Source organism: Sprattus sprattus, assembly GCF_963457725.1.
Source record: "Sprattus sprattus genome assembly, chromosome: 9".
Lineage (NCBI taxonomy): Eukaryota > Metazoa > Chordata > Actinopteri > Clupeiformes > Clupeidae > Sprattus > Sprattus sprattus.
In genome coordinates, this window is record NC_137928.1 from 9,788,721 (window position 1) to 9,816,398 (window position 27,678).

The 27,678-nt window shown below is 40.8% G+C and overlaps 3 protein-coding genes across 3 annotated transcripts; 2 read left to right on the top strand and 1 right to left on the bottom strand.

The window, feature by feature from the left end:
- Positions 1-6,218: 6,218 nt before the first annotated feature.
- On the top strand, positions 6,219-10,998 carry six5 (SIX homeobox 5; the record flags this gene model as incomplete). Its single annotated transcript, XM_080845168.1, has 3 exons — positions 6,219-6,989; positions 8,630-10,170; positions 10,289-10,998. The coding sequence occupies exons 1-3, from the start codon at positions 6,301-6,303 to the stop codon at positions 10,996-10,998; spliced, it is 2,940 nt and encodes a 979-aa protein (XP_080701294.1). The 5' UTR covers positions 6,219-6,300.
- A 4,131-nt stretch (positions 10,999-15,129) lies between these two features.
- Positions 15,130-19,968, bottom strand: qpctla (glutaminyl-peptide cyclotransferase-like a). The gene is made up of 7 exons (XM_080844223.1): positions 19,518-19,968; positions 18,845-18,991; positions 18,130-18,423; positions 17,217-17,378; positions 17,023-17,122; positions 16,589-16,705; positions 15,130-16,099 (listed from the first exon to the last, which is right to left on the bottom strand). The coding sequence occupies exons 1-7, from the start codon at positions 19,716-19,718 to the stop codon at positions 15,954-15,956; spliced, it is 1,167 nt and encodes a 388-aa protein (XP_080700349.1). The 5' UTR covers positions 19,719-19,968; the 3' UTR covers positions 15,130-15,953.
- A 1,454-nt stretch (positions 19,969-21,422) lies between these two features.
- On the top strand, positions 21,423-27,678 carry tbcb (tubulin folding cofactor B). The gene is made up of 6 exons (XM_080844781.1): positions 21,423-21,964; positions 22,984-23,127; positions 23,777-23,870; positions 24,098-24,289; positions 25,244-25,316; positions 26,101-27,678. Exons 1-6 carry the CDS (start codon positions 21,848-21,850, stop codon positions 26,210-26,212), a joined length of 732 nt encoding a protein of 243 aa, XP_080700907.1. The 5' UTR covers positions 21,423-21,847; the 3' UTR covers positions 26,213-27,678.

A 27,678-nucleotide genomic window follows, 5' to 3' on the forward strand; every position in this document is an offset into this window, starting at 1 on the left:
TGTGCAACATCCATCTCGCCGCTTAAGATGGTGACGCCATCCATCATAATGGATGCTCTCCTGGCAAGGAGGGGAGTCTCTGCATCATGGAGGATGATGACTGGAAATGAGTTGGGTGGTTCCTATGAAAATGAGAAGTGTGTAAGAGTTTAGAATGTACATTTACAAAACAAAGAAATGTCAATTTGCAAAGTTAAAACAAAACATACCTTGTTTAAACAATAGAGAAAATCTGAGTTCTCCTTGAAAAGTGCAGGCAGGATGAGGATTGCCGCACTCTTTTGAAAGTCTGAAATTTCAACAGAAACAATATAAAAATAGAAACATAATTTTATGGAGATAATTGAAGGGTGCAAGGGAGAAGAAGAGTTGTCATCACTGTTAGCTTCACCCCTGAGCAGGCTTGACAGCAGCTCCCTCTGACTCCCTCTCTGAGCTTCCCTGATGATGTTGGTTGTCATCACACTGAGTGCATTTTGCAGGTTTACCTCCATGTCCTGATCAAAACGCAACCTCATTTCATGATGCATCTACAAAATGTCTTAATAAAATACAAAGAGAGAGAGTTGAGGTTACCAATGAATGATGATAAATTAAAACACTTACTCTCAAGCAGCACTGAATCACATTATAGTAATAATCTAACTAGCTACTCACAAGCTCTGGCTCCTGGAGAAAAGGGAACATCTCCATCACCTCCTCTGTCGGATTCCCCATATCAGTGGCGGCTGGTGATTTTTTTTTTTGGTGGGGCTATTTGAGCGGGGGGTCTGGGGGTTCTCCCCCATACATTTTTGAATTTCGTAGATGTGATTTCCTGCATTCTGGTGCATTTTCGGGTGGCCAGCCGGAGATCCCAAATCATTCACAATGATAAATTTGTTGTTCGCTATTTCATGTAGGCCAATAAATTAAAAACGAGACGTGAGCTGTTGATGCAGAGAAGTGCTGCTCAGTTTTAAAACAGCCCCTTGCCTATACCAATAAAATAACTCAAACCAGTCAATACCAATGGTCTAAAGACAATATTAATAGATCTGCCATGTAGAAATCAACTGTTTCACAGGTAATGATAATGAACAAGTTACATGTTTATTATGGTCCATGTCCAGATAGAAAGTGGCAACACATAACGATAAATTATACTAGGGAACAACAGTTTTTTATTACTACAACTACTACAACAATTTAGTTTTTTTAAAGACATGTATACTGCAGCTGTATGAGTATGAGAAGAAAGATTATTTTAACTGGTATGAAACAGTAACAGCTCACAACTTAGAAACAACAAATTGCACTCTTGACCGCACATGTTTTTAAACGCGTTCTGACCAATGCTTCAGTTCTGTCATTCCTGTCTGTGTCCACGAACTGTCTATCACACGCACTTGTTTTAAACAGCAGGCAAAGAAAACAAAAGATGGCATTGACATACCCACAGCTAGCCATGCCTTTCGATCGAACCAATCTCGGGAAAAGCTTCTGGTGTATGTTTTCCCCTTTTCTCGCGTCTGTTGGGTTATTTTCACTTCTGGCTTGTCTGGTCCGAGTTGTTTAACAATTAGCTTTTCCGCAAAGGTTCTTCTTCCAAAGGGATGCAGATGTAAGGATTTGACTGAATTTGGGGCTAGCTGAGCTCCCACAACTACATCCGACGTCGCCATGCTTAACACTTCTCTGCTAGAATGGAAAATACCTGTTAACAAGCAGTGGTGCATCTTGGTAGGGGCTCTAGCCTTCAGCGCCCGTAACCCATAAAATTCCTCGACGATGATTGGCGGATGTGTATTCTTTTTTGCCTAGCAACAGGGGAGCCATTGGCTTAAATACAGCACACACGGGCTGATCGACCAGGAGCCCCGGCAAGACATCCTATTGGCTACTTAAACGTGGAACTTGAAAGTGAATGTAATGTAAATATAATTTTGGAGAGTTCTAAACCCATTCTAAAGCAAAACCATCAATATCATTGTATTAACACAGGTTATTTTTTCAAAATGAGAGATTATTTAAAAAAGAAAAGAAAAGAAAAACAGGCAGTTAGGTCAGCGGGGGGGCGGAGCCCCAGCGCACCCTATGGGCGAGCCGCCACTGCCCCATATACTCCCGCCTCTTGTGCAGCGTACGCCGCATTCTATCCATAATAATGGGGATGTCTGGCTGACGCCGGCACAGCTCGTCCTTCATGGCATTCATATGCATGTCATCCTCCCCAACTACCTCAAGTTCCAGCATAACCTGAAAGAAAAAAATGTCCCCCAAAGGACATAAAGTACAACAACAACAAGTTAATGACAATATAAATGTTCTCAAACCAGAAAGTCTCTCGTCCAGAAATAACTAAACATAATTTGACCAGACCTCACTGCTGTATAATTCAGTATCTCATCCCAAAAAATATTGCAAACCTCTTGTGTGGCATAACTCCCAGAAAGCATCTCGACTGTGTTTTGCAATCTGCACCTCTTTGCTCTCTGAAATTTGCCATAAGAAATGTGTAAAATTAAGAATTAAGACCGGCAAACACTGATAACTGTGACTAGCAAGCAGATAGATATACAGACATAGGCACACAGTTGGGCTAAAGACAAACAAGATTATAACAAATGGCACCTGATGTCCAGGTGGTTCCTCCAGAGGCACATGGTCCACAATTTTTCTAGCACCAAACTTCCTTTTCATTTCTTGGACTGTCGTCAAATTGACCAACGGTGACCTTTCCTTTTTAAATTTGTTTTTTAGACACTCCAGTAGGGTCACCTGTGGGACATAAATGATGAGCTGCACAAAAAAAAAAAAAAAAAAAAAATGTTTTGCTTAACAGATGGCAAAGAACATACATACATATACTGTGGTCTCCAAGAAATGGAAATCTGGTGATGAGACATCCCAGAACATCCGAATAATTTTATGGTTTGGGTACCTAAAAGATCATTCATTGTAATTAGAACTTTCCTACCGGTACTTAAATGGTTTTCTTTTAAGCCTTTGCACTGTAACTCACTTACTTTAAGGTTGTATCAGCAACGCTGCAGGATATTGCTTTTTTAATGTTTTGTACAGGACATGTAGGTAATGGGGAGCTAGCAGATCATGAGGAGATATTAGCTGAACATTATAAAAAGTGTTTACAAAACGCTCAGAATCGCTGATACAACCTTTAAAGCAACCAATGCAATAATATCTGACCATAAACTAGAAAAAAAATCAAGGGTGTAACAATACCATGTGTACTTTGTTATGTTGTTAAACAACACTTGGATCAGCAGGGCTCTCAAATGGGACTTGTCCTTTTTCTTAAAATGTTGATCCTTTCTTTTTAGAGCTTCCTGTAGCTCTGGAGGCAGAATGAGCAGGGTGTATAATGCTGGCCATGACTCCTGGATGCCTTGACTATGTAAAGAAATAAAAAAGAACACAGACAGCAGAGTTCCAACAACATTAGACCTTTCTCATTTGTCAGAAACCCTTGATACCCTTTCTCAGAGGGGTCATGGCATTTAAAACTAAAGTGAAACTACACTGAACTGCTGTGCACTTACTGGGTACTTGGCTCTGGATGTGATGCATCACACGGCCCTGCTTGTCTATAGGCAGACAAAATAACATTTGGTCCTACAAGACTTTCACACTAAGAAATTCTCTTTTTTAACAGGAAAAATAACGTAATATACTTACTGAGCCAACGATGATTTGTTTCGCAACCTCTCCAACTCTCTCAAAAAGATGACCTGTTGTTTCAATAGAGTAAAACGTTTTTCGACCATCCTCTCGGTCAATCCCAGGAGAGTTTTCCCCATCAATTTGTTGTTCTGTTAATGTAAGAACAACAATACATTTTCTGTACATTAAATTGCATTTAAACAGGACCTTAGTAACATATTTCGCAACTGTATTTTTTCCCCTTTAAACCAATGGCAGAAATACAGCTGGGCTTTACCTTTGGACACTATGATGAAGGGTAAGGAACATCTGCTCATCATGAACATAGGTGTCCAATGGATGGTAATCTTTTTCCTCCCCTGGGTGAACAACAACCCATTATTTTTGGTCCTCCAAAGAAAAGGCATGATAGTGTCTTGGGTGTCAGCAGTTTCCCAAACATATGCCAGAGAGCCCTGAACTGAAAGATTTTTTGTAATTGCATAAAGATGGGAATGTCCTCCTCTACCACATCAATTATGATGGTGTCACCTACTTTGTATTTGATGTTATTTGGTGAGTAGAGAGCTAACAATTCCTCTTTTGATATGTCGCTAACCTCACTCTTTGACGCAATGCCTTCCTGAACGTCAAAGGGAAGAGAGCGGAATGGGACTTGACATTCACCTTTAGTGTATGAGCGCTGGTGGAGGATGTCAAGGGATGTTAGTTCCCAACACTGCCGCAACTGGTGTCTTTTGGAGAGGGTGTAACAAAGGTTCTTGAAATTACAAGTGTTGTGGGACAATCTCTTGAAGTATTGGTGTTTACCCTCAAATCGCATGCACCACAGATGTTTCAGTGGGCCAAACTCTAACATCAGACGTGGATAGTGAATGAGATTTAGGGGTGAAAGTATCTGGGAACACAGTCTGAAAAGAGGAGAGAAATTCGCAATTTGGAAGGTGAGGACCGGGATGATGCTCTTTCTGATGCTGGGAGAGAGGATAAGGTCGCAGATTTCTCTGCACTTGAGATAAATATCCCAGTGTACCTCCCCCTTCTGGAATATAATGTCCTATAAGGAATGGCAAAATCCTGTTTTGTGCTGCTTATCCGGTTAACTTACGTTTCAGTACACTCTGTGGTAATGCCTGAGGGATGTTACCTCTATCATTTTTTCCAAAGGAGAAAGCTTCCAGTTCTGAGTCATGTTTCACAATTTTGAGCTGATGAAGTGCAGTGATAACCTTGCAAACAACAATTGGTATGATGCCCTCTAAGAAATCATGCATTAGGTCTGGAGGAAATGCTCGGGTGACATCAAAGTATTGAAGCTCAGCAAATGGACATTCTTTCACTACTTCATAGGTCTGTTTTGACAGTTGGTCGTTCTCCTTAAGTGCATCAATATGGTAGTTGTGAACATCTGAAGACCTGATTTGCAAACTATCTTCATTCACATGTGCTTTTAAATTGCAGTATGTTATCATGCAAAACCTGCTCACCCGGCCACTATTAAAACAGCATGTAAATCCAGCCAAGTTATGGGCGGATAGATTGTCTGCAGAAATGGTTGCTAGGGCCCCCTTCAAAAAATGAGTTCTTTCATACAAATCTCAATTCCTTTTGTGTATAGTTCTTTGAGATCAAGAAGGAGAGGATGGAGAATGTCCTTGAGGGGGTACCTCTGGCTCTGACAGAGCTGGTATCTCTGTAGAAGACACCGGTGTATCTGCTGTAACTGGGATTTGTATTGTTGTTCTAGATTTCCAATTGTAAAATAGAAGGCAGTTACTTTGTGTATGTATTCACGACTTCAAATTCATCTGTGTATAGATGTATACAGAGAATACTTGGATTACCCAAAAATGGTGGAGTTTGGAAAATATTTCCATCAATGAAGTCTTCAAAAATATCACTGGAAACTTTCTCACAGCTTCTTTGAAAAGAATCAAAAATATCCTTTTTCTCCCCCCAAAAAACCGTCAAAACATCATTAGCTGGCACATACTGGAAAGTATCTTCCTTCCCCTTGCTATTGACACCAAGGAAATGTTGAACTGGCTCCACAAAACTCAGATTTTCCCTACTAAATTGTATTAATTTGTACTCAGATTTCAATTCGGAGTTCAATTTGCAAAGAGCCCAGTGAATATAGTATAGGCGTAAACCTCACTCACGCATAGGTAAATTGCTGAGAAGGAAAGTTGCTGTTAGATAAATAAGGCTAATAACTGTTGAAAAATAGGGATACATAGGTTTTTCTTCCTATAGTTCTTATTGTGTACTTGCCATAGGATATTTTCCCTAGGCCTTGGTTATGATTATTGGTTATTTAGTCTACCACTCTAGTTCTGTTGAAAAAAAATATCTAAAAACCATTTAAACTTCTTTAATTAGCCTAGTATCTTTATTTGACAAACGGCCTTTTAAAATCCTTGATCATCATTACGAAAATGACGGTAACGTTTGCCAGTTGTCAACCGCAACACATTCGGTCAGGATCTCTAGGGGGGCTGGCAAAGGTAGCGTACACGCAATACATGGGCGTGACGCTTCAGCCTGGTGGTGCTGCAGAATCTCGTCGTAGGGGAGAATGGGAGACGGAGTGAAGGGGAGGGAGGAGGAACCAAAAGAAAAAAAGTTAAACTAAAAATGGCTTCCTTGTCTTCAGAACAAAACGAGATTAGCACAGAAGAGCAGACAGAGGAGTCATCAAAAGCTAAAATAAAGGAGGAGACAGATCCTGACGAGGTGGCGGAGGAACTGCTTCAAAGTTTCCGTAAGTCGGAGCTTAGCTTTTCAAGTGACCAAGTGGCATGTGTATGCGAGGCACTTTTGCAGGCGGGTAATGTGGATCGCCTGTGGAGATTCCTCTCCACCATCCCTCCTTCGGCTGACCTGCTACGTGGCAATGAAACTTTACTGAAGGCCCAGGCACTGGTCGCTTTCCATCGGGAAGAGTTCAAACAATTATACGCAATACTAGAAAGCCACGATTACCACCCCAGCAACCATGGGTTCCTGCAGGACCTTTACTTACAGGCACGGTACAAAGAGGCAGAGAGGTCCAGAGGTCGGAGCCTGGGTGCTGTGGACAAGTATCGTCTTAGGAAAAAGTTTCCTTTGCCAAAAACTATTTGGGACGGAGAGGAGACTGTATATTGCTTCAAGGAAAAGTCGCGCAATGCCCTCAAAGATTGCTACAAGATCAACAGGTATCCTACTCCAGACGAAAAGAAGAATTTAGCTAAAGCCACCGGACTTTCCTTGACTCAAGTTAGTAATTGGTTCAAGAACCGACGGCAGAGAGACCGAACACCCTCTGGTACCAACAGCAAAAGGTTAGTGAGATAGCTAGGCAACGTTAATGTTGTCATGCCCATGTCTTTATCAGCGTTAACCTTTGGGCCTGGCTTCCTGATTTTGGTCTGCATGTGTCGTAGCCTAGACCATGATCGTTCTTTTGAGCAGCAGATTTGTCCATTTCCAATTCAAAATCCTCCCAGAAATAAATGGATGGCAAATGGCGTTCAAGTGTGGTTACGTTAACGTTAGCGAGCTGGCGTTGCACACATTATTAACGTTAGCTATCGCACATTTAGCGACCATAGCACTTTGTACGTACACTTTGAAAATGTTACTTTTAACGCACTCATATTATTAAGATATTTACCGCACCACTTAGCAGGCTAAAGTTAATCAACTTTAGTTATGTTGGGTTCAAGTGTTCAAATGCAAAGACGTATGGTTAACTTGTTTACGTTTTACATTTAACTGAATTAGCGTTGACTCTAGGAGCTCTAGCGTTTAACTAATAAACATGGGAAAAAATACACTTTTGTAAAACGTTTAACTTACGTCTCTTACTGTAAGAAGACTCACACAGCTAGCAAATGTAGTGTTTTGGTCTAGATAACACTTGCCATGAAGGACCGGGAGTGTAACGCAACGATCGAAAGCATGTTGCTTTGTTGTGAAATGTGAGCTTTGGTTCCCTGCGTGGCTCAAATTTCCTGAAATCCTGCACCGAATGTTTCTCCTGTGTGGAACCACTATTGCTTAGGTCTCGCGATTGGGAGTCTATTATTACCCCTAAAGTGTGACACTTGAACATTGGCGAATCTTGACCTAAAGCGCTGGGTCTTCATTTGAACCATGTCTGTAAGGAAAGACTAAACAAATAGAACCAAACAACAACAACTTTGTTATCGTACTTTCTACATGTATCTGTAAGACAAACATTAGCATGGATTTGTATTATATATTTTTTTTAAAGATAAGACTACTGCATTTCCCTGGTATTTAGTATTACAGAATACATATTTGATTATTTAGACTGAAAAGAACCTTGATGCAACATAATAGATATTCAGTTAAATTCATATGCAATGCTTTTAAATGTGCATTTTAAAGAGAAGCATTAATATACATCTAGGATGAATATGAACATTTAAAGCCTATTTCAGTCTCCTTTGATTATATTTAGAGTTATTTGTAAATGGTGATATGGTCAAAACCCGTTTGTAGCAGTAGAAGTTGTGTTTGTGAAAAAAGTATTCCTTGGAGAATGGATGTTTTGACTGGAATAAGCTATGAAGTTAAATTCTATTTACTATAAACTATCTCAACGTGCAATACAATGCTCGCTAATGCTTTGGCAGCGCTTTGTATGACTATAATTTGCCATACTAATTCTGGCCTATTTAATATGACATTGGGCCATATCCGATGTGTTCAGGGTGGGAATGGTCACATCATTAGGATCTTATTAGCTTATATCAGTAGATATCTTGATATCTATCTTACATTATTATTAAGTAAAATATAACATTGTTAGTCATCATAATTATTAGTAATATTTCTATTAATTTTGCTTAATGCGATTCTGACCCTCTACTTTTGACACTATTTCCTTTGTATGTTTCTGTTCAGAGTTTCACAAAACCACTAACCACACACTGCCAATCTGTCTCCCTCACAGTGAATCTGATGGCAACCACAGTACTGAAGATGAAGCCAGCAAAGGAGATTTTGATGATATCTCAGATAAACATGAGGACTCTGTTATGTGTTCCACTGGCTCTCTTATATCCATCTCTGGTACTACCTGCAGCACTGGTGGACAGATTTTTCTCAACAGCACAGGAGGGTTCCTCACCTCCCCTCATCCTCTGCTTCTCAACGGCAGCTCGCTGATCTCAGGCACAGGGTCAAGTGTCATCATCAATGGGTTAACCTTAAATGACGGCCATACGGTGACTCTCAGTCCAGTCACTACCAACCCACCTTTGCTACTGAACGGAGCACAGGTCATACCCAAAGCAGTGGGAATCAATGACCTCAGCTTGGAGGTCCCGTCTGTCAGCGAAATGGAAACACAAGCTTCTCTCTCCTCCGTGGTCCTGAACACCCACACCAGCCCAAATGGAACCATCACCCTCCCATTGACAGAGGAGGGGAAAGGGCCAGCCCTGGACTTCATCAACTCCATCAGTGTCACAGAGGGTCTGGTGCTAAAGGCAGATGATGTTGTGCACACAGTGTCACTGACTTCTATACCCTCGTCCACCACTCCCTCATCTTCTATCTCATCCTCTACCCCCCTCTCACCTCTAGCTGTGAATCAGATCAGCCGAACCTCAGAGGCCTTAAGCTCCTCCCCAAATGTCGCCCCGTCAGGAGTGGTCATCTCTAATCCGATGGTGCCTTTGACTTCCCAGCAGCCTGAGATTCTATTGTTTGCCACGGCTGGCTCCCAGCTGAGTCCCTCTAATTCTATCTGCCAGGTGGTCTCATCCTCTTCCTCCATGCCGCAAGTTTTCTCCCTCCCCCAGGTGGTGCCTTCTATTCAGGGCATCCCTGTCTCTCAGCTGGTCCAGCACCCTTCGGGAGCCCAAGTATCTCCCTGCCCCCAACTAGTCCCTGTGTCCTCCATCACTAATCAGATGTCACAGGTTTCTGTCCCTTCTTTACAGGGTCAGATGCTTCACATAGCTCCACGCCTCCCACAGTGTAGTACGTCCGCGACTCTTAGCGATGGTAACATCTTTTCTGTTTCCCAGGTGACCAGCAGTCAGGTTCCTCAGGGTTTAACCCTCCAGCTTAGTGATCAGGCATCCCAGAATGCTCTCTCTCAGGCTCAGCGGCAGGCACAACAGGTCTATCCCATTTCCTCCCCAACACAGGTTGTCCCTGTCTCTCAGTCTAAAGAAATAGGCCTAGCCCACTTAGTCCCTGTGTCTCTGCCCCAGCTTGTTCCCGTGTCTTCTATCTCTGCAGCCTCCAACGGATCCCTATCATTTCCCCAAGTGGTACAAGCTAGCCCCTCCCTTTCGATACCATCACCTGGAGGTGCTTTTCAGATCTTCAGTTCCAACCCGAGTGCAGGTGTTGGGGTCACTCAGGCACCCCTGCGGGTTAACCAGCTTGGATCCCTCCAAAGCGTTTGTCCCACAGGCAGCTCCTCTCCAGGGGTTCAGATCCTCAATTCAGGGATTATTCAAATCCCCTCCAGTTCCCCAGGTAAGATAAGTACAGTATGCAATGTTGATTAAAGGTAGTGTGATTCTTAATCAGCTGTTGATTAAATTGATTTGAATTGAATTGAACTTTTTTCTTGATTTCTTTTTTCTCTCTTTAGGTGCCGGTAACTTTGTTCTGACGGGAGGCATGGGGGGTAGCCCCATTCTTAGCCTCCAGCAAGGCAAACTCATTCTTACCATTCCAGCTGGCATCCAGTTCACCAGTGTACCTGTCAAGTCTGTCCCAGAGAACCACTTCCCAGGCATGGGAGGTTCTGACCAGACCCCAATCATTCTTACAGCAGAGAATCCACCCGTCACCTCAGCAGCAGTGCCGGCTTCTCCCTCCCTGCAGTGTTTCCCATTGGGCTACACCAACTCTGCACTGTACTGTAGCCCTGAGCCTGGAGCACTAGCCAACCCGACCCCAGTAGCCTCCCCCAATACACCAGACTGTTCAAGCACTCAGACACCCTCCATGGCGCTGCCATCCCAGCACACCTTGAGCCCAGAGAGCATGCTGACACTCAGCCCGATATGTAGCTCGGCTGGTTCGGCCTCACATCTTCCCCAGACCACATGGAGCCCTGCCTCCCTGACCTCTTCTGCCACCCTTACTCTGTTCGATGTGCGGGGGAAGGGAGATCTAGCAGAGGACCCCACTTTGCTGGGCCTACCAGCTGGTGATGGTCTGCTGCTTGGGACTCCCCCGCGTGGTGGAGATGTAGACAGAGAATCTCAGTTGGATGATGCAGAGGAAATGGATGGGGATTCGAAAATTCTCACACAACTCCAGTCGGTTCCAGTAGATGATGACTTGGGTTTATAGATCATCACTCCGAAGACTTTTGGGGACACATACTGGAGGAGTGTGAGGAAGTTGCAATTACAATCTGTGTTCATAGAGGAGTTTTTGGTATAGTGACTTGCTTTTACTCTGTCTCTGTCTTTCGCTCTCTCTCTCTCCCCCTGCCTCCCCCCCTTCCTCTCCCTCACACAGTGAGAGTAAGAGAGGAAGAATGAGGTTATGGTGAGCACAAACCTTATATACATTTTTATCAAGACACTTTTTTTTTTAACAATCTTTATTACTGTACTGTCAGGAGAAAAGTGGCTATTGTAAGTGCTAAATACAGCCAATAGGCAATCGTTGCTCAACCAGAAAACATGAGCGGTTAGTTAGTTTGCTGTTGTGTTGTGAACCTCATATCTTGTCATAAGTAAGGGGTTAGATTGCCCCAATATACTATGTAACTTTTCAGAAGTTTTTTTTTTTTTTTAAACGAACAATATTTTATTCATTTTATCTACACTAAAATGCCATCCAGTTATGCAGTGATTTGTTACCAAGTAAAAACAATGCTGAAATTGACAAAGATTTGCTTTAGTGAAACTGATTGTTATGATACAATTGAGTGGATTCAGTAACTTATAAAGACACACTATGTAAAAACTCAGTAACATATGTACTGAAGTTGAACTTACTGATAAGCCACCCATGCAAGCAGTATGCACTAAGCGGCAATACAGATTTTCAGGAAATGTATGGATGAATAATAATACTGTTAGATATTGTCCATTATCGGTCATATCTTGAGTCAGCCTGTAGACAAAACATTCTGTATTTCGAACACTTTAAAAGCTTTTATTCTATGCAATAACTGGGTTGTAGTCACAGGAACCTATATTTCAATCATGGTGGCGTTATGTGGTGTTTTATAGAGGGAAGACTAGATTGCAGAATTATGAACAATTATTATCAATTCAATGCGGTAGTAATGATATGGCACTTTTCCTGGAATTCAAGGCATTTCTTTGTAGTACAGGTCTCAATGATGGAGAACAAAGCAACTGTCACCACTGCATTGAATGCATTGCAGTACATAAGCTATTGCATGCTGCAGTCTATCCAGATGAGTTTACAGTTTTGCATACTACTACACAATTTAAATCATACAGAAAAGATGAACTGTTAACTATTGCATGTACACTACAAAACATACAGGTAATACAGCTGCATTTAAATCCAAGTTGTTCTCTCCATCTTTGGCCTCTTGAAACTCATTACAATACAGTGCTTTGTTGTAAGTGTTGAGACTACTTTGTCTCAAAGTATGTTATTTGAATTTCTCAAATATACAATTGTAGTCAAATGTACATGTATAAGTTACTTCCAATTTTTTATTATTATTGTTTTGTTATATCTACACAAAATGTTGACTCAAACGGTCTTGCCAAATCATTGTCTCACTTTCAATTGAGAAATGAAATGTAGTTGTACCAGAATTTAGAGTAGACACCTCTTATCTCCAGCTCCAAGGAGGATTCCTCCGTTCGGTGTTTTGCACATTTTATTTATGTCATGTTTACACAAGTGTGCTACCATCTGTGGCCTTGTCCATTTTTCTCATCTGTGTCAAAGACCGGTGGCTTTGCTGAGACACTCCTCTTCCTCTAGAAAAGGTCTTGATATTTTGTTTGTGTTTGCTGTGATTATTGTTTTTGCGTATGTAGGCATAATTCACTCATGTTTTCTTTGCAGAAAAAGAATGTACCGAATGGAAGTTGACCTAGGAACCATTGTAATTATCCATAACCACATGGTTCCAATCAAAATAGTCAGTTTGTCATTCAAAAATGTCAGAACACCTGTCAAATGTATTAGTTATGCTCTCTACGTGTATGCTCATAATAGGATGTATACCATTTCCTTGCCAAAGTTTGTGGTGTTTCATTGCTTGTTTTTTATTGGTAAAGACTCCGTCAAGCATGTTTGTGTTTAATCAAACTCCATTATTATATTGAACGGAGACTAAGGGAATGTGTGTGTTTGCATGTACAATGAAATGCTGTTACAGAATGTAAAAAGTGTACATCTGCTCTCAAATCATGTTGACAATGTTTGTCTTGTTTTTTCAGCTGTTTTATTCCACCCTTTAGCTCAACCTTTTCCTTTAGTCCATTTCATGGTTACGTTGTTGCTATACACATATGCATATACATATACACATCCATCAACCAAAGACACTTATTTGAACTGTTTTAGTAAAGGGATTTTTCCTGTTTTTCTGAAACATAGCTGTTTTGTACATTTTAAAGGCATTTTATTTTTTATATACAGTTGTCATTGTAATAAACATTTATAACAATCGCTCATTTGAGGTGATCTTTTAAAAGTGCTCATCAGATGTTGACATGGCTGAGCTTTCCATAAAGACCTAGGGCCTATAAAACCTTTGTATGATCAGATCATCATTGCCTAAAGTATATTCAAATCCCGAAGGTTTCCAAAAGCAGAAACTGGTATGACAATGTGGTTATAGTTATGCAAACAGAGAAGTATGTTCACTTCTTTTTTTGCCCATGCACAAAGGTTCACTGCAGTAGTCATGACTGCAAGGTACAGTGCCCTCCACAATTATTGGCACCCTTAGTGAATGTAACCAAAACAGGATATGAAAAAATATGTCTATGCTGTTTATCCTCTTGGTCTTTCACTCAAAATACTCGGTGAACTATTCTTGTGTTGATTTTGAGGTGTGCTTTGGAACATTGTCCTGCTGGAAGGTCCAACTGCGGCCCATTTTAAGCTTCATGGAGGGGGCTGTTAGGTGTTCATATAATATCTGCTGGTATTTGATGGAGTCCATGATACCGTGTTTCCTAACAAGATGTTGAGAGACTTTGGAAGAAAAACAGCCCTACAACATCAAAGATCCGCCACCATACTTCACATCGGGTATGAGGTGCTTTTCTGTATGGCTATCGTTCTGTCTACGCCAAACCCACCTTTGATGTTTGTTGCCAAAAAGCTTAATTTTGGTCTCATCTGACCATATAACTCGGTCCATTGAAAGTCTGACACATTTGGCAAACTGTAGGTGCTTTAGTTTTTTGTTGATTGACAGCAGAGGCTTTTTTCTGGCAACCCTCCAAAACAACTTGTCGTGATGTAAGTGGTGTCTGATGGTGGTTCTGGAGACTTTTCTGACCCAAGGACTCAATTTACCTCAATTATCCAGCTGTGATCCTTGGAGATTCTTTTGCCAGTCGAACCATCCTCTTCTTATATCCTTTTCCGGATTTCTGCAGCTCAACAACTTTTTGTCGCACTTCGACACTGTGTTCTTTTGTTTTTCCCATCTTGATGAAAGACTAAGGGTATTTGGCCTTTGTCACCTCATATTTATACCAGAGTGAAACAGGATGTCATGGTTGACCGCTTAAGAGTTCCAAATGAAACAGGTGAACTTCAAAATGTAAAACATGACTGGTAATATACTTCAGTTAGATTTTAATTATAAGATTGTCTAGGAATGCCAATAATTGTGGCACCCGTGTTTTGGGAAAAAGATTTTATTAAAAAAATTAAAAAAAAACCTTCAATAATTTTACTTCAATCAAAATAATTTTGTGAATACAGAAAGATCAAGAGGATAAACAGCAAAGACATATTTTTTCATAGCCTGTTTTGCCCATATTACCTTAGGGTGCCAATAATTGTGGAGGGCACTGTATATTGCTGCTGCTGTTGATCAGGTAAATTTCAAATTGACTTACAATGCAACCAATGTGTTATGAAAATGTAATCCATGATATAATGTGACCAGTCTAATAACACTAAATATAAAGAAGGCAATGGTAGGTTTTTGAGTAAACTGTAGCTTAAGGTTTAAAAGAAAGCTACAGTAAGGACCTGTGTGTGTATATTTATGTATTTCCTGTGTAAACTTATCTTTCAGCTGCCTTCAACACCAAGAGAAAACAGGCTGTTAATGGCATAAGGTGACATACATATAGACACATTTGAACTAAAGCGTATTGTAAGTAAAAGTGGTAGATCTTTGTGTACACTTACAAAGGCTTAATTTAAAAGCAGAGTCCTTACCAGTGTTTGACTAAGTCATCACATATTAGATAACACGTACAGATTATAAATGGACCTTTCTTTGACAATATATAGCTTTCCTCTATCATTTGTTTAATTTTATCATGACTACACAGAATATCCAGGAATGTGATTTTACTACTACTCAATTTTAGTTTACTTACTAAAGTCAATTTGAGGAAAATGTCTAGATATCAAAGGGTAGAATTTATAGCACAGATCAGTGCCAGACACCTTCACATTTTCTTTTAAGTTCAACATCGATGAGACGACACCACCACACAGAATAACATGTATGAGAAACACTGCACTGTACACAGAAGGGAAAGTAGTTGATATAAAACAAATCTAGGGGAAAAGATTTCTCATCATTTTGTCAACCTTAAACACACATGTAGAGTTGCAACAAGTGAGGGAAGAGGGGCTGTGCTGTGCTGATTCAGGGTATTTGTAACAATCCACCAAAGGGTAGAAAAAATTATTCAGCATTTCACAGGCAACTCTTTCCAGTTCGTGCTTTTGTTGGCTGTAGTACCGTTGAAAGGTAAGCGCAAACCAAGTCTGAAGGGTCCAGACATGACTTTGGCACTTTGTGACGAGTCATCAGGGACAACCACTACTTCACTGAGGTGAATTCAACAATGAACAAGGCAAGCTGTCTGTTCAAAATCTTCCCACAACTCAACAACATAAATCACTATTCAATTAGAATCAACACTGATTTTACGCTGAACACCAACAATTTAGTTCTCTCTGTAAATGTTTCTGTTCACATTTAAGTTGTATTGCTTCACAGATGTCCCTTGACAGTCAGACATTTCCTCACAGCTCTTGGAGACACAGAGGTGCGTACTCTCAGTATTACTGAGTTCCTGAGTCAAGCATTGTGCGTCTGTTCAAAGTCCCAAGTACTCTGCTAAGAAGATGGCCATGATCTTCGTGAGGTTCTCCACAGTGGGCCGGTGCATTCTTTCCTCATCGTCATCCAGTTTGTGCCAAAATGGGGGAAATGGTGTGGGAATCACGTGTAACACAGGAACACCTGGCAGATGAACAGAGAGAGAGAGAGTTAATCAGACAGGAGTCTGTCTCGCAAGCCACTGAAATAGTTTGAAGGAGAATAAGGTCAAGACAACAAGCATTAATAACAACAGAAATACTCCCAACCAATCCTTTCTTAGCTTTTACTTCATTGTTTTTTTTGTATAATTATTTATACTCATTTGAGAAATCTGAATGTTCTCTAATACTATATTGCATGACCCTTTTTTCTTGACTCAGTTTGCAAATGCAAACAGAAATCTAATGGCTATTACTTCGATGGTGCGTTTGTTCAGCTATTTACCATACATTCAAACCACAACATTATGCAACCAGTCACATGAGAGAACCTAGGGATTGCTCTCCTTATGAGAGGGTGGATAGTTGAATGGTGGACCTCTGTGAATGGTGAATCAGCATCTGTATACTGGACTGTGTGTTAGCATCTAAAGCAGGAGCCACACAGAGGCATGACTATTCTCATACTGACCCCTATGCAAGAAGGGGATATGGTCGTCCTGCACAGGGCCCAGATACACGTCCTTCCTGAAGTAGCTCTGCTCAGAGGGGTGGGAGAACAGCAGGCCCTGCCTGTGCAGTCGCTTCTCTAAGAGTGGGACAAAGACAGTGGGAGCAAAACGTTCATAATAAAACAGAAAATACTAATTATTTACAAGCAAAACTAGCCTAGTTTACCGCTTCTCTTTTTGATTAAAACGTTCATAATAAAACAGAAAATACAAATTATTTACAAGCAAAACTAGCCAAGTTTACTGCTTCTCTTTTTGTACAACGAATCTAACTGCAGGTCTTTTAAAACTTAAATGGATGGATGATTTTGTCTGATGACATTTCACACAGTATTATGAGGCATGCAATTTGCCACAGACTTGATCTGGTGAGTATACAAGAGCGGGTGATCACCTGCAGCTATGAGGCGGTCGAACCAGTGAGCTGTGTTGTCAAAGTGATTGACTATCAGTGGATCGGGCCCACCCAGCAGGTCCAGTAAAACAAATAGGTCCTGTGACGGTAAGGAGGAAATACTTGTTAATATGTCATTAACACCAACAACTAGGAATACAGTATTGAGTTTAAACAGAGACACAGATCTGTACCACTGCTTGCAGGAGGTTGGTGTGAGAAGAAGCGGAGGGGTGTGGCGTGCGGGCCATGCGCTCAGCCAGGTGGCGAGAGCCGTAGATAGAATCAGTGTCTGTCCACTCCTCGAATGCTTCTTCTCCGTCAAAGAAGACTAACTGAAGGGTCACAGCAGCCCGCTAGAGAGAGAGAGAGAGAGAGAGAGACAAAGACTTTGAACTTCAAAGACGTTGAAAATTCTTTAGAACACAGCTGCTCAACTGTCAGCTGACTACTTGCGGAGTGCTACGAAAGACGTGAATCCGAGGCAAAAAGGCCACTTTCCTTGACAGCATTCAAGTGAATGGAGCATTCTACAACATTAAGAAGAGCCGTGTAATAAGTCTGCATGAATAACCAAAATGATTGTGTACTGGAGAGTTTTAAACCGATCTGTGTTAATGTTTGTTTAAGACTGTTGGGTGACCAAAAATGGTTGGTTCTTGGCAGACCTGAGTGATTCTCTGTTTATTATCCATAGTCTGGCTGCAAAATGCACTTACTGCACATACTGCCTTTACACCAAAACTTGACTTGCCTTAATGTGTATATAGTTCTTTAGTAATATCATGTGTCTCTGTCCATATGTGCTGAAATGTTTTCAAGCACAGTCTGACTTAGTATAGACCATTAATGCCTACTAACAATGCTTACTGCTTTCCAGTAAGTTTAGGTCCTTTTTCATAAATAACACAAAGTCATGCTGAGGCCAAATTAGCAACAGTTGTAGGCATACACACTTCTATCATTTGTTAGAAATGTTGGCATAACATAACAAACAAAACCAGAAGGAGGCTAAGAATTATTACCAGACACATACAATAACATAGCAAACACCTGCCAATAAATAAACCCATTTGTGTGAAATTCGTCAACTTGAAATGGTCATACCTGTTGCTTAAGGGCACTCAGCAGGACATCGAGAACTGTGACCAGTTCCAGGATCATGGAGCAGGGAACAGCGGAGTCGCTTGCACCCAGAAACACGCGTTTCGGGTGTTTAGGGTCGGGGTGGAAGAACTTTGAGTCATAGTGACATGCCAGGACGAGGCGACGAGGGGCAGAGGGGTCAAGCACAGCCAGGACGTTGGTGAATGTGACCACGCCTTGCGGAGTGGGGGACTTGAAGGAGTCCTCCTCGACTGTCCAGCCCGTTATTAGGGATGCCAGCTGGGCCTTTATGTGCTGCAGGCAAATCACCATGGAAACAAGAACAAGAAAGGTAAGGAAATAGGGCTTCACCTCCTCAAAGACTGAAGACTCACCACCAAAAGTGTTATTAAGATCCAGAAATAACCGCATCAACAAATGTAAGTCCCTGGAAAAAAAGCCATTGCTGAAATCTAAGAGTTTCTTACTTGAGGCATTTAAATCTCAAAAATAACCTATGTCAGAAATAGATCAGATCACCTCAATTCATAACGGGATTAAAACATTTTAACTGTTTTTTCAAAATAACATAATTATCATGAGCCTAGACAGATTAAAAAAAAAAAAAAATGTTTTTATTTAAACCAAAGCTACTTACCGTACATTACAATAAGGCCTTAGGAAGGCTTTTGACTCCGGTCTCTTTAACTCCTGAATGTCTAGAGTATAGTCTCACCTGTCTCACAGCCTGGCTGCCTGGAGTTCCTGGGAGCCTCACTATCAAGAACGGTCTCAGATGTTTCTCCCACAGACGTGATATGTCTACCTCGGCAGCTAGCTTGCGCACCTGGGCCAGGGTTAACTTGCTAGCTTTATGATTGAGCTGTAAAGAAAAAGATGCGGTTAAGAGAACCCAATTGAAAACACAATTACACTACAGGGGGTGAGGGATAATGCTGATTTATACAACTTCATGTGACAAGTGATCTACAATATTAATTTTGTTATGATAGTGTCAGTGTATTTTTATGGCGATATCAGGGGTGTTTGTCACTATCAATGCTTCAAGAATGGCAGGCAGTCCACACACACATTTCAGTCTAGTAATGTGAAAAGTTTTTCTCATATGGTTGACAGATGAAGAAAATGTGAGCAGATGTGATTTTGTATAGCCGTTCTGAAATGTTGTGACACATATACCACATTCAAATGCGAATAAACCAAAGTGTCGAAAATAAAGGGTTGTGTGTTATTCCAAGAAGCTACAGCAGTGAACATCCATGTTTCTGCCTCTATGTTTGTTCCCCCTAAAAGTTGTGCTTAGGGTATGCTCGGGGCTATCTTGAGCTATGGGGGACGTTTCAAAGTAGAATACTGCAAATCACACATCAAGTAAAATGAAATCTCACCTTGTCTTTGGTAAGATCTGCAGCCAGAATTCTGGAGTCACTTCCCTCACTTGCCAGGTATATTCCCAAGACCATGGCAAGTGCAAACGCACCGCAGAGACAACCGACCAAAACCCGCATACGAGGCATGCGGACTTGGTCACAAATCGTACCACCGCTGCCTGTTTGTAGTGCTTTGTACCTAGAACTATTTCTGGCCATCTTGGCACACAGATGACTGACCAACTTTTTCTCCTAGAACACAGTACAACGGAAATCCGTCCTGCCCGCTGCAACCACTCGACTATACAAATACGTGTGCTTTCAACACGTCAGTAGAAAATGACAACAGGCCGCCAGGAGATTTGGGAAACGGAAAAGCCCTGCAAATCAACGGCATCTTATCAGCCATGTCAATTCCAAAGCCCCAGCCTTGCATTTAAAACAAATCATCAGTATTTTGAATTTCCTATTTTGCTATCTTATTCTTTTTTGCTATTCCAAATATCGCATACTCACTGTCATACTACATGCCCATGCATTGTAATAATAACGAGATCGACCATTCAAACCTTCAAGCCAAACGCTAACTAACCTTAGCTAGGAAGCCACTTCTCAAACAATTGCAACGTCTCTGAACCAAAACCTAGACATATCCATAGTGTTCTGATATGTTGTAGCTAACACGCACATGACTGAAATAATTTTAAATAAAAAGAATGGAAAACAGATGTCTAACAAATACGATTTTGATGCAACTGCAATGAAATCTCTTCTGAAGAGCCAGATGACTTCTTCTCTTCCTTTCCCAGCCGTCCAGACACCTTATTGGTGCATTGCTGCCTCCATCTGGTCAATGACAAGAACTAAACAAAATCTCATGGAATTTGTGTCATATTTTTATTTGTAGTCCTGTGCGGAACATTTACTAAAATGTTAGTCATTGCCAATTGCATTGGAAATATGTATAAATATTATGTAATAACTTTGCTGAATAATTAGAAGAAAACAAACGTCTGTCCTGTCAACTTGTTCAAATATATACTGAGGAGATGAAACACTTCGTTCTGGCTTTTTACAATCTACCTTCTTTGACTAAGGCCGGGTCTACTAGTGGGCAGGGGTGAGCAATCCCCACCCAAATTGATCAACTTTGAATATGCCACGTCATTCAAGTATGTAGGCCTACTTCGTGATCAAACCTGGAAGGAATTTCCATAGTATTGAATTGGATTGTACTGTATTGTATTTTATATATAAGCCTGTCCAAGTCCGCATGCCTCGTAATTTTAGGATAAATCCCATTCCACTACACACCAAATATTGCAGTGATACATTAAGTAGGCCTACATGAAGTGTCAATAAGTATAAGATATAGATACGTTAATGTAATATATTTTTGTGAAAAAAAAACACATTTCTGTGCAATGCCCACAATCAGTACAAGTCCAACAACCATAAACCAGAGCGTGACAGATACAGACAGACAGGGGCAATATAAGTGCCCCTCCTTCTTTAGAAGGCTGCCTAATAAGTAACAATACAATATACAATAGTAGCGCAATAATAAAAGCAAAGATATAAAAGTAATAAAAACATAATAGATACTGCAGTATTGCTTTAATGCACTGTGCACTCAGTAAAATAAGATTTCTAGGCGATTTCTAGTGCTTATGCTTTTCACGTGGCTATCCTTGTCATCTTTGAACATTTCCGGGTCCAATAAATAGGCGTGACCTGGTGGAGCCAGTGGAGCTCTCTGATTCGCAAAAAATAGCATGTCCCTTGTAAGAAAGACGTTGTTGATTGGATATGAGCTCAGTGTTTTGGTGATTCGCCAATGCGATTGGTTTATGATGGACTATGGGTGGGTAGAAAATTCCAGAACTACAGACTCGCATCTTTATGCTGCGCACGGTGCTTACTAGGTAGCAAACGTTAGCTGTTGTTGGATCTCCAGTGCGAGTAGTTCCTAGCTATATACAAGCTCAGGACAGACTGTGATACTTCGGGTGTTTCACGTGTGCAACTTGATTACGAAATATATACGCTAGTGGCGTTACTGCGTTTGTTAGACATAACTAGCTATCTAATCTGCTAAACTGAAAGTTAGCATTAGCATTCCTAGCTAGGATATAACGCTTAGTGAAATTGCCGGTTCTTTTGCCAGCCTGCTTTTGGCATATAACGTCAGTTATTAGCTAAATCCTTTTTCTTAGCCCACATTTCAAGTGTAAGCCTATATACCTTTTACCAAGGTAGCTAGTTATCTTGTATCTGTTTTTTACGAAACGTTATATTTTTCCCAAACGTCTGGGACGAGATCAGTTTGGTCAACAAAAGACATAAAGATGGAAGGTATATCAGTCATAAGTAATCCAACAGTGGATGTGCGTTTGACAAGTACAATGTCTGAGTTTGAATCAAACAAACGATTCAATCGGGGAATCACCATTGCAGAATTCAAGGTAAATATCCTCATCATGGTGAAGTTAACGAACTATAGTGAGAAATGCTTTAGTAGGCAGTGTTTATTGGACCAAATTATATTGTTACAAATGAATGGATGGAGCAACTGCTGGCATAGTTACGGTTGTTTTGTGGGCACGTGCGAACCGCTGGACTCAAATTCATGCAAATTCATGCTGCCAAAGACTTAAGTAGGAAGCCTTCTTTGTTATTAGACAAACTTTGATGTTGCTACTATGACTGTAACCTCTATGCAGATATAGAGGTAACGTTATGATATTTCTATGGCTTCTACCTGTCGCAACCCTGAGAGCAATCAATGTGACTTGGCAGACAACCTGCCGCATGATGCCATTGGCCACTCCCTTGTGATCATTAAGCCTTTCTTATTTTTTACTAAGGCTTTGTGTTTACCTTCACAGCTTGTTTTACTTTTTACATTTAAATAAAGTGAAATCTGTTTAAACGAGTGTAATATGGAGTATACCAGAGCTGACAGTGTGATGAGTACTTACACAGAGGATGGTTTTGGTACTCATTCAGATGTATGTCTTGAAGGAGGGATGAGCTCAATCAAAAGTTTAGTCAGCAATATTCATAACATCAAACGGTGGGCAGCAAGACTTCATTGGCAGCAAATGCAGTTTAAACTGGTTGAAAACAAACGCTTAGGGTGCATTGGGGTATCTTTTCTCTTGCTCCACCCACTAGGGATGCTTCACTTTCTATTGTCTATGTGTATTCCTGACTCGTTACATAGCGTTATCATCTCTGACTGGTCTTAATAGATCCGTCATCATAAACCAGACTCTTTCGCAAATAAGGTCAATGAAATATAAGTCCTTCTGTACATGTATAATGTTATTTTTGCTTGGGGCCACTAATAATGTCAATGAGATGTGGTTCTATCAGTGGTTTCTCAGTTGGGAAGCGTTTTCAATTATACTATCTTATTGGCAGGTGTATACAACTCCTTTATAAACTTGAATATAATGTTTTATTTGTCTATGTCCATCAGGCTAAGTTGGAGATGGTGGTAGGCATTCCATCGTCATCTATGGAACTCCAGCTTTTCAGCATCCAAGACAAATTTCTGCTGAAACTTGAGGATAATGAAGCTCTCTTTGGCTCGTACCCAGTGGACGATGACTGCAGGATACATGTAAGCTGGAACACTCAATTTCTTTACTAGGTTTTTAGGCTTGCCTATAGATCATTAAGGAACAGGACATTAAAGGTGCAGTATGGAGGATTTAGGGCAGTAGTTCACAATCCAGACAAAATGTGTCCGAGTGATCATCCTAAAGGCACATGTTAACTTTGCAATTTTTTAGGGTTTTTTTAACCCTGAGATGAGGGTAAACTCTCGGTTCCAGTAATGGAGGTAACATAAACTTTGGGTCAGTTACCATGGTAACTCTGTGAACCTACCCTACTCACTGGTAGGCTTTCTTAAAACAAACCCTGAGTTTCTCCCCATCTCCTTCCTCCTGCTGAGCAGCTGTTTGACATGGCATGTTCTTTCCTCGTTTTTCAAATCGATGTTGATGCAGAATTAATTAGCATAACCTTGTGTCCGGTGAAGATTTTGAGAACCCCAAATAGTTGTGGCCTCATTCCCTGATGACTACCTAATCGAAAGCCACTGTAGTTTCTCCTACACGCTTGAATAGGGAGAGGTATTCAGTTGGTTGCAATCTGCAGCCTCACCACTAGATGCCACTTAATTCTACATATTGCACCTTTAACCTAAAAAATTGAAATATTTCTGAGATCGTTAAAATAACAAAAACATTTTTGTGAATGTGTAGGTGATCGACCGAAGTGGTCAGGGTGCAGAGTTCAGCGATCTGTCGAAGGTTGAGAAGTTTGAGATAACAGATGACGCCTACGAGAAGAGAAGTGGTATGGATATCCAAACTCAAAACAGATTTTTATTGGGGACTGTACGATGTGGCCTGTCACAGATATAGTCGTCACCAACCTAAGGGGTTCTGCTGCTGCTTCATGTGTCACAGCATGCTAATTATATCGCCCCTTCTGATGCAATAGCTAATAATGAACTTTCTTCATTTCAAGGGTTTTGATCTTAAGGTTTAATCAGATTATTTACTTATTTTTCCCCCCCTCAGACTCTGTGCGCTCCTTTCTAAAGAAGAAGAAGCTTGGTAAGTTTAATGAAGAGGAGGAGCGGAAAAAGGAGGAGCTGAAGGAGGCAGCAGAAGAGAGGGAGAAAGCTGCGTGTGCTGACATCACCACTGGAAGTAGATGTCAAGTCAAAGTTGTTGGCCAGCCTACGAAGCTCGGCACTGTAATGTATGCAGGTAAGCAGGTGCGACCTTTCTCCATTGTGTTTCGGATTGAACAGGTTTGAAGAGCACAAGGGCACAATTTTAAAATTGCAGCAAAAGCTGCAAAATTAAGGTGTGAGCATATCGACTCCAGTTAGAAATCTTTAGTGAGCTGGAATGTAGTTATCAGTACATCTTTTGTAACTAACAATTGTCCTATTAGCTGTTAGCAGAGGTATAGCAAGACATTTTTTTTTTAGAGATATAGGGGTCTAAAGTCTATATGGAAACGACGTACACATGCGTATTATTACACAGACTCAAATGCTGGATCTCAAGCAGTTATTAAAGTCCCACGCGTTTTTTTCGTATAAGGATTTTGCTTTTAACAAATTCTAATTGGCAAAAATGCAAAAATACAACATAACAACCCTCACTAACACACCCTATAACACTGATATTTAGTTAAATCATGAAGTATACTCACTTACACCGAAGTCAAGTTTGATTGCTTTAAACAGGGTGCTGCAAATGGAAGACTTTTAAGCATCCAATATTGAAATATTGAAAAGATCTAAAGATGTGTGAAGGCGGCTGCTTGGTTCTGCGTTGGTGTCACATTGTTGCGCAAAATGTACTCATAGCAATTAATGCTCCCTTAATGGTTGCGGGTGTTGCCAAGCAATTCACACCCAGAACAATAGGCTTGCGTAAAAAATGGCACAAGTCTAGAAAAAGGTGCTGACGCACGCAAGACGTGAAAAGACGCAAAAGGGCCTCTTGCTTTTGCGCTTGCGCCTCTGAGCATAAACCAAGCTTAAGGCCTATGGTAACCAATAGCTATCATACCACAGTGGTGCCGTACTGTACCCACATGCACACAATATAAACTTAAATGACCGTGAAAATTTTGGCATATACATGTCATGCTGCTCTGGGCTCTGGGTGTAGGACATGGCATGATGTGTATTTGTTTGTGGTTTTAAGGAACGGCAGACTTCAAACCAGGCTACTGGGTTGGAATCAAGTACGATGAGCCACTTGGAAAGCATGATGGGAGGTATGTACTATGACACGTATTATAGCTGCAGGTTAAAAGCCTTTTATCTCTCATTTCAGTCATGTGTGTTTCTGTTTTTTTTAATGTGGAGTGTGTTTCAGTGAGGTGTCCTGAACCTCTAAAAGGTTAAGTGTGAAATCAAATCTGCGATAGTAGCCAGTTCCTTATCCATGGCTTTCAACAGATGCTTCGCCAGTAGCTTCCTTGAATATCGAAAGCGTGTTGTTTTGTCTTGCTGTTGTCTCGGCACTGACTGCACGTGTGTAGAGTGCCTGGGGAAGGTTCCAGCATCCAGTCATGATCAAGTCTCACTCCTACCCCCGTCCAGTGAATAAAAACGCAACATTTCCCATTTTGTAATGTGTCCAAAAATTCCAAACTACAAGTTCAATAGATTATGTTCATGGCAAAAAAACGAGCAGTCATAAGCCCTAGACCTACCAGTGAAATAAAGCGGATTGACTAATGGACAAACTTTCCTGTTTCGCTTCCTGTGATGTGATACATTGTTTACTTGCTCCCTGTATAGTTTTCACTTCTTTTTGTACTGAATACGTACCTACTAGTTAATGGTACAATACCCTGTTAGAATAAACAAAGGTGTTGAAAGAAGAACAAGAATAAGTAGTATGCCTCCACACACTATAAATATGTAGGGAAATTTGTGTCAATTAGCAATATGATTATGCACAAACCGTAGGAATAGCTTCCATTAGCCTCAGAGGAAGCTTTTGTTTGTGACTACATTTCTTTTATATGTTTGTTTTTTCTGTCTGTGTCTCAGTGTGAACGGGAAACGGTATTTTGAATGTGAGCCGAAGTATGGTGCCTTTGTGAAGCCCACGTCAGTGACTGTTGGGGATTTTCCAGAAGAAGACTACTTGGATGAGATATAGGTCAGAAATGGTCTCCTATCCAAGCCATCTGGCAGGGGAGTTGTATGCATGGAAGGATGCACTTTGTTGGAATTTTTGTTTGTTTCCTTGTTGTTTTTTGCTGGTCAAGAGCTTGCCTAGTTAAAACAAAAATAAATCTCAGTCCTTTGAATAGAACCAAAAATGTCTGACCTTGTGACAGATACATCTCTTTGGAAATCCGACAGGCAAAACCATTAATGTTAGAGCTGTGGCCTTTTTCTTTTTCTTTTTTTTTTTTTCAAAAATAAATCAATATTAATCTTTGTTTTATATGTCATAATAATTACACATGTTGAAGCCATTGTTTTATATGCGAGTGTGTGTCTCATAACCCTAGTGTGTTCTGAAAGTGGTCTGAGGGTGTAAGTTAACACAATTTCTTCTGTCATACTAACCCATGTTGGATTTACTGGAAGAATTGTGTGTGGATTTAGAGCAGGGCTGGTGGAAACATTTTGGGGCCCCTGAACACTCATCCTATATACTGCCTGACATGCTCCAGGGCCTCTGTACTGCACTGGTGCTATGGATAGCCTCTTCCTGCTATGCCACTGAGTAAGCTGTAGGGGGAGTAGCAATTGCATGACCACCTTTTTTTTCTTTTTTTTTTTTTTTTTATGCAGTCTTCAAGGTAGCACAAAACCTCATGATGTTCTAAGCAAGCATGCACTTCACGTGTAATGAAGCTGAAAATATGAGCTGTTTTTTTTTTTTGCATGATTGTTTAGACTGAACAGAAAATGTTCCACAGGAAAACCGTGCAAGAGTCCTTAGAGTCCTCTCTACTCCATTTATGGGGAAACAAATCTCTAGTTGATCGTTTTTAACCTTCTAGTAGTGTCACAAGGCTAACGTGTTCAGCTAACTGATTCAATCTTCGGAAACATGCAAGAATTGTAATGAGATTTGCGCAGAATTTTGATCAGGGATTCGACTTGTCAATATCAACGTGAGCATGATGTCAAGCCTTTGTGAAACTTATCACATGATTTCTATGAATGGCTCTACTACATTTTATTCCCCTCCAAAAAAAACGTTCCCTCCCCAAATCAATTAGATCCTTGTCCTGGCAGGTCTGGAGCCCAGACAGACCGGTCTTTGATACATGATGAAGACCTTGGTTTACTGCTGAGGTGACTCACAGCCACATCATTCATTAACTTTTATAGACATTAATTAACTTTGTCCACGATCATATTCATGATGCTGCAGGAAGGCAGTTAGACTGGTGTGCCTCTTCATGCACCCCATTTTGCACTGTTATCATACTAGCCACGTGACGATGTGTTGATGAATGGCAATGGTATTGAATGGTAATTTCGTTATAAAATATAAGTAAATGTTTCCTGCACTGTTGGCTAATTTTGCTGTAAGGACGGGAATATGTTGAAACTGAATTTGTTGATTTGTGAGGCCAATTTCAATCAACAGTATGGTCACATTGA

What these genes read in the sequence shown, in the direction of transcription:
- qpctla (XM_080844223.1), bottom strand. Translation starts at nt 19,718, where the DNA reads ATGGCCAGAAATAGTTCTAGGTACAAAGCACTACAAACAGGCAGCGGT. An exon ending in TGAGTGCCCTTAAGCAACAG is followed by an intron (nt 17,379 to 18,129) that starts GTATGACCATTT and finishes CTCTCTCTCTAG; the next exon opens with CGGGCTGCTGTGACCCTTCA. An exon ending in CCAACCTCCTGCAAGCAGTG is followed by an intron (nt 17,123 to 17,216) that starts GTACAGATCTGT and finishes TTACCGTCACAG; the next exon opens with GACCTATTTGTTTTACTGGA.
- tbcb (XM_080844781.1), top strand. Translation starts at nt 21,848, where the DNA reads ATGGAAGGTATATCAGTCATAAGTAATCCAACAGTGGATGTGCGTTTG. An exon ending in ACGATGACTGCAGGATACAT is followed by an intron (nt 23,128 to 23,776) that starts GTAAGCTGGAAC and finishes GTGAATGTGTAG; the next exon opens with GTGATCGACCGAAGTGGTCA. An exon ending in CGGCACTGTAATGTATGCAG is followed by an intron (nt 24,290 to 25,243) that starts GTAAGCAGGTGC and finishes TGTGGTTTTAAG; the next exon opens with GAACGGCAGACTTCAAACCA.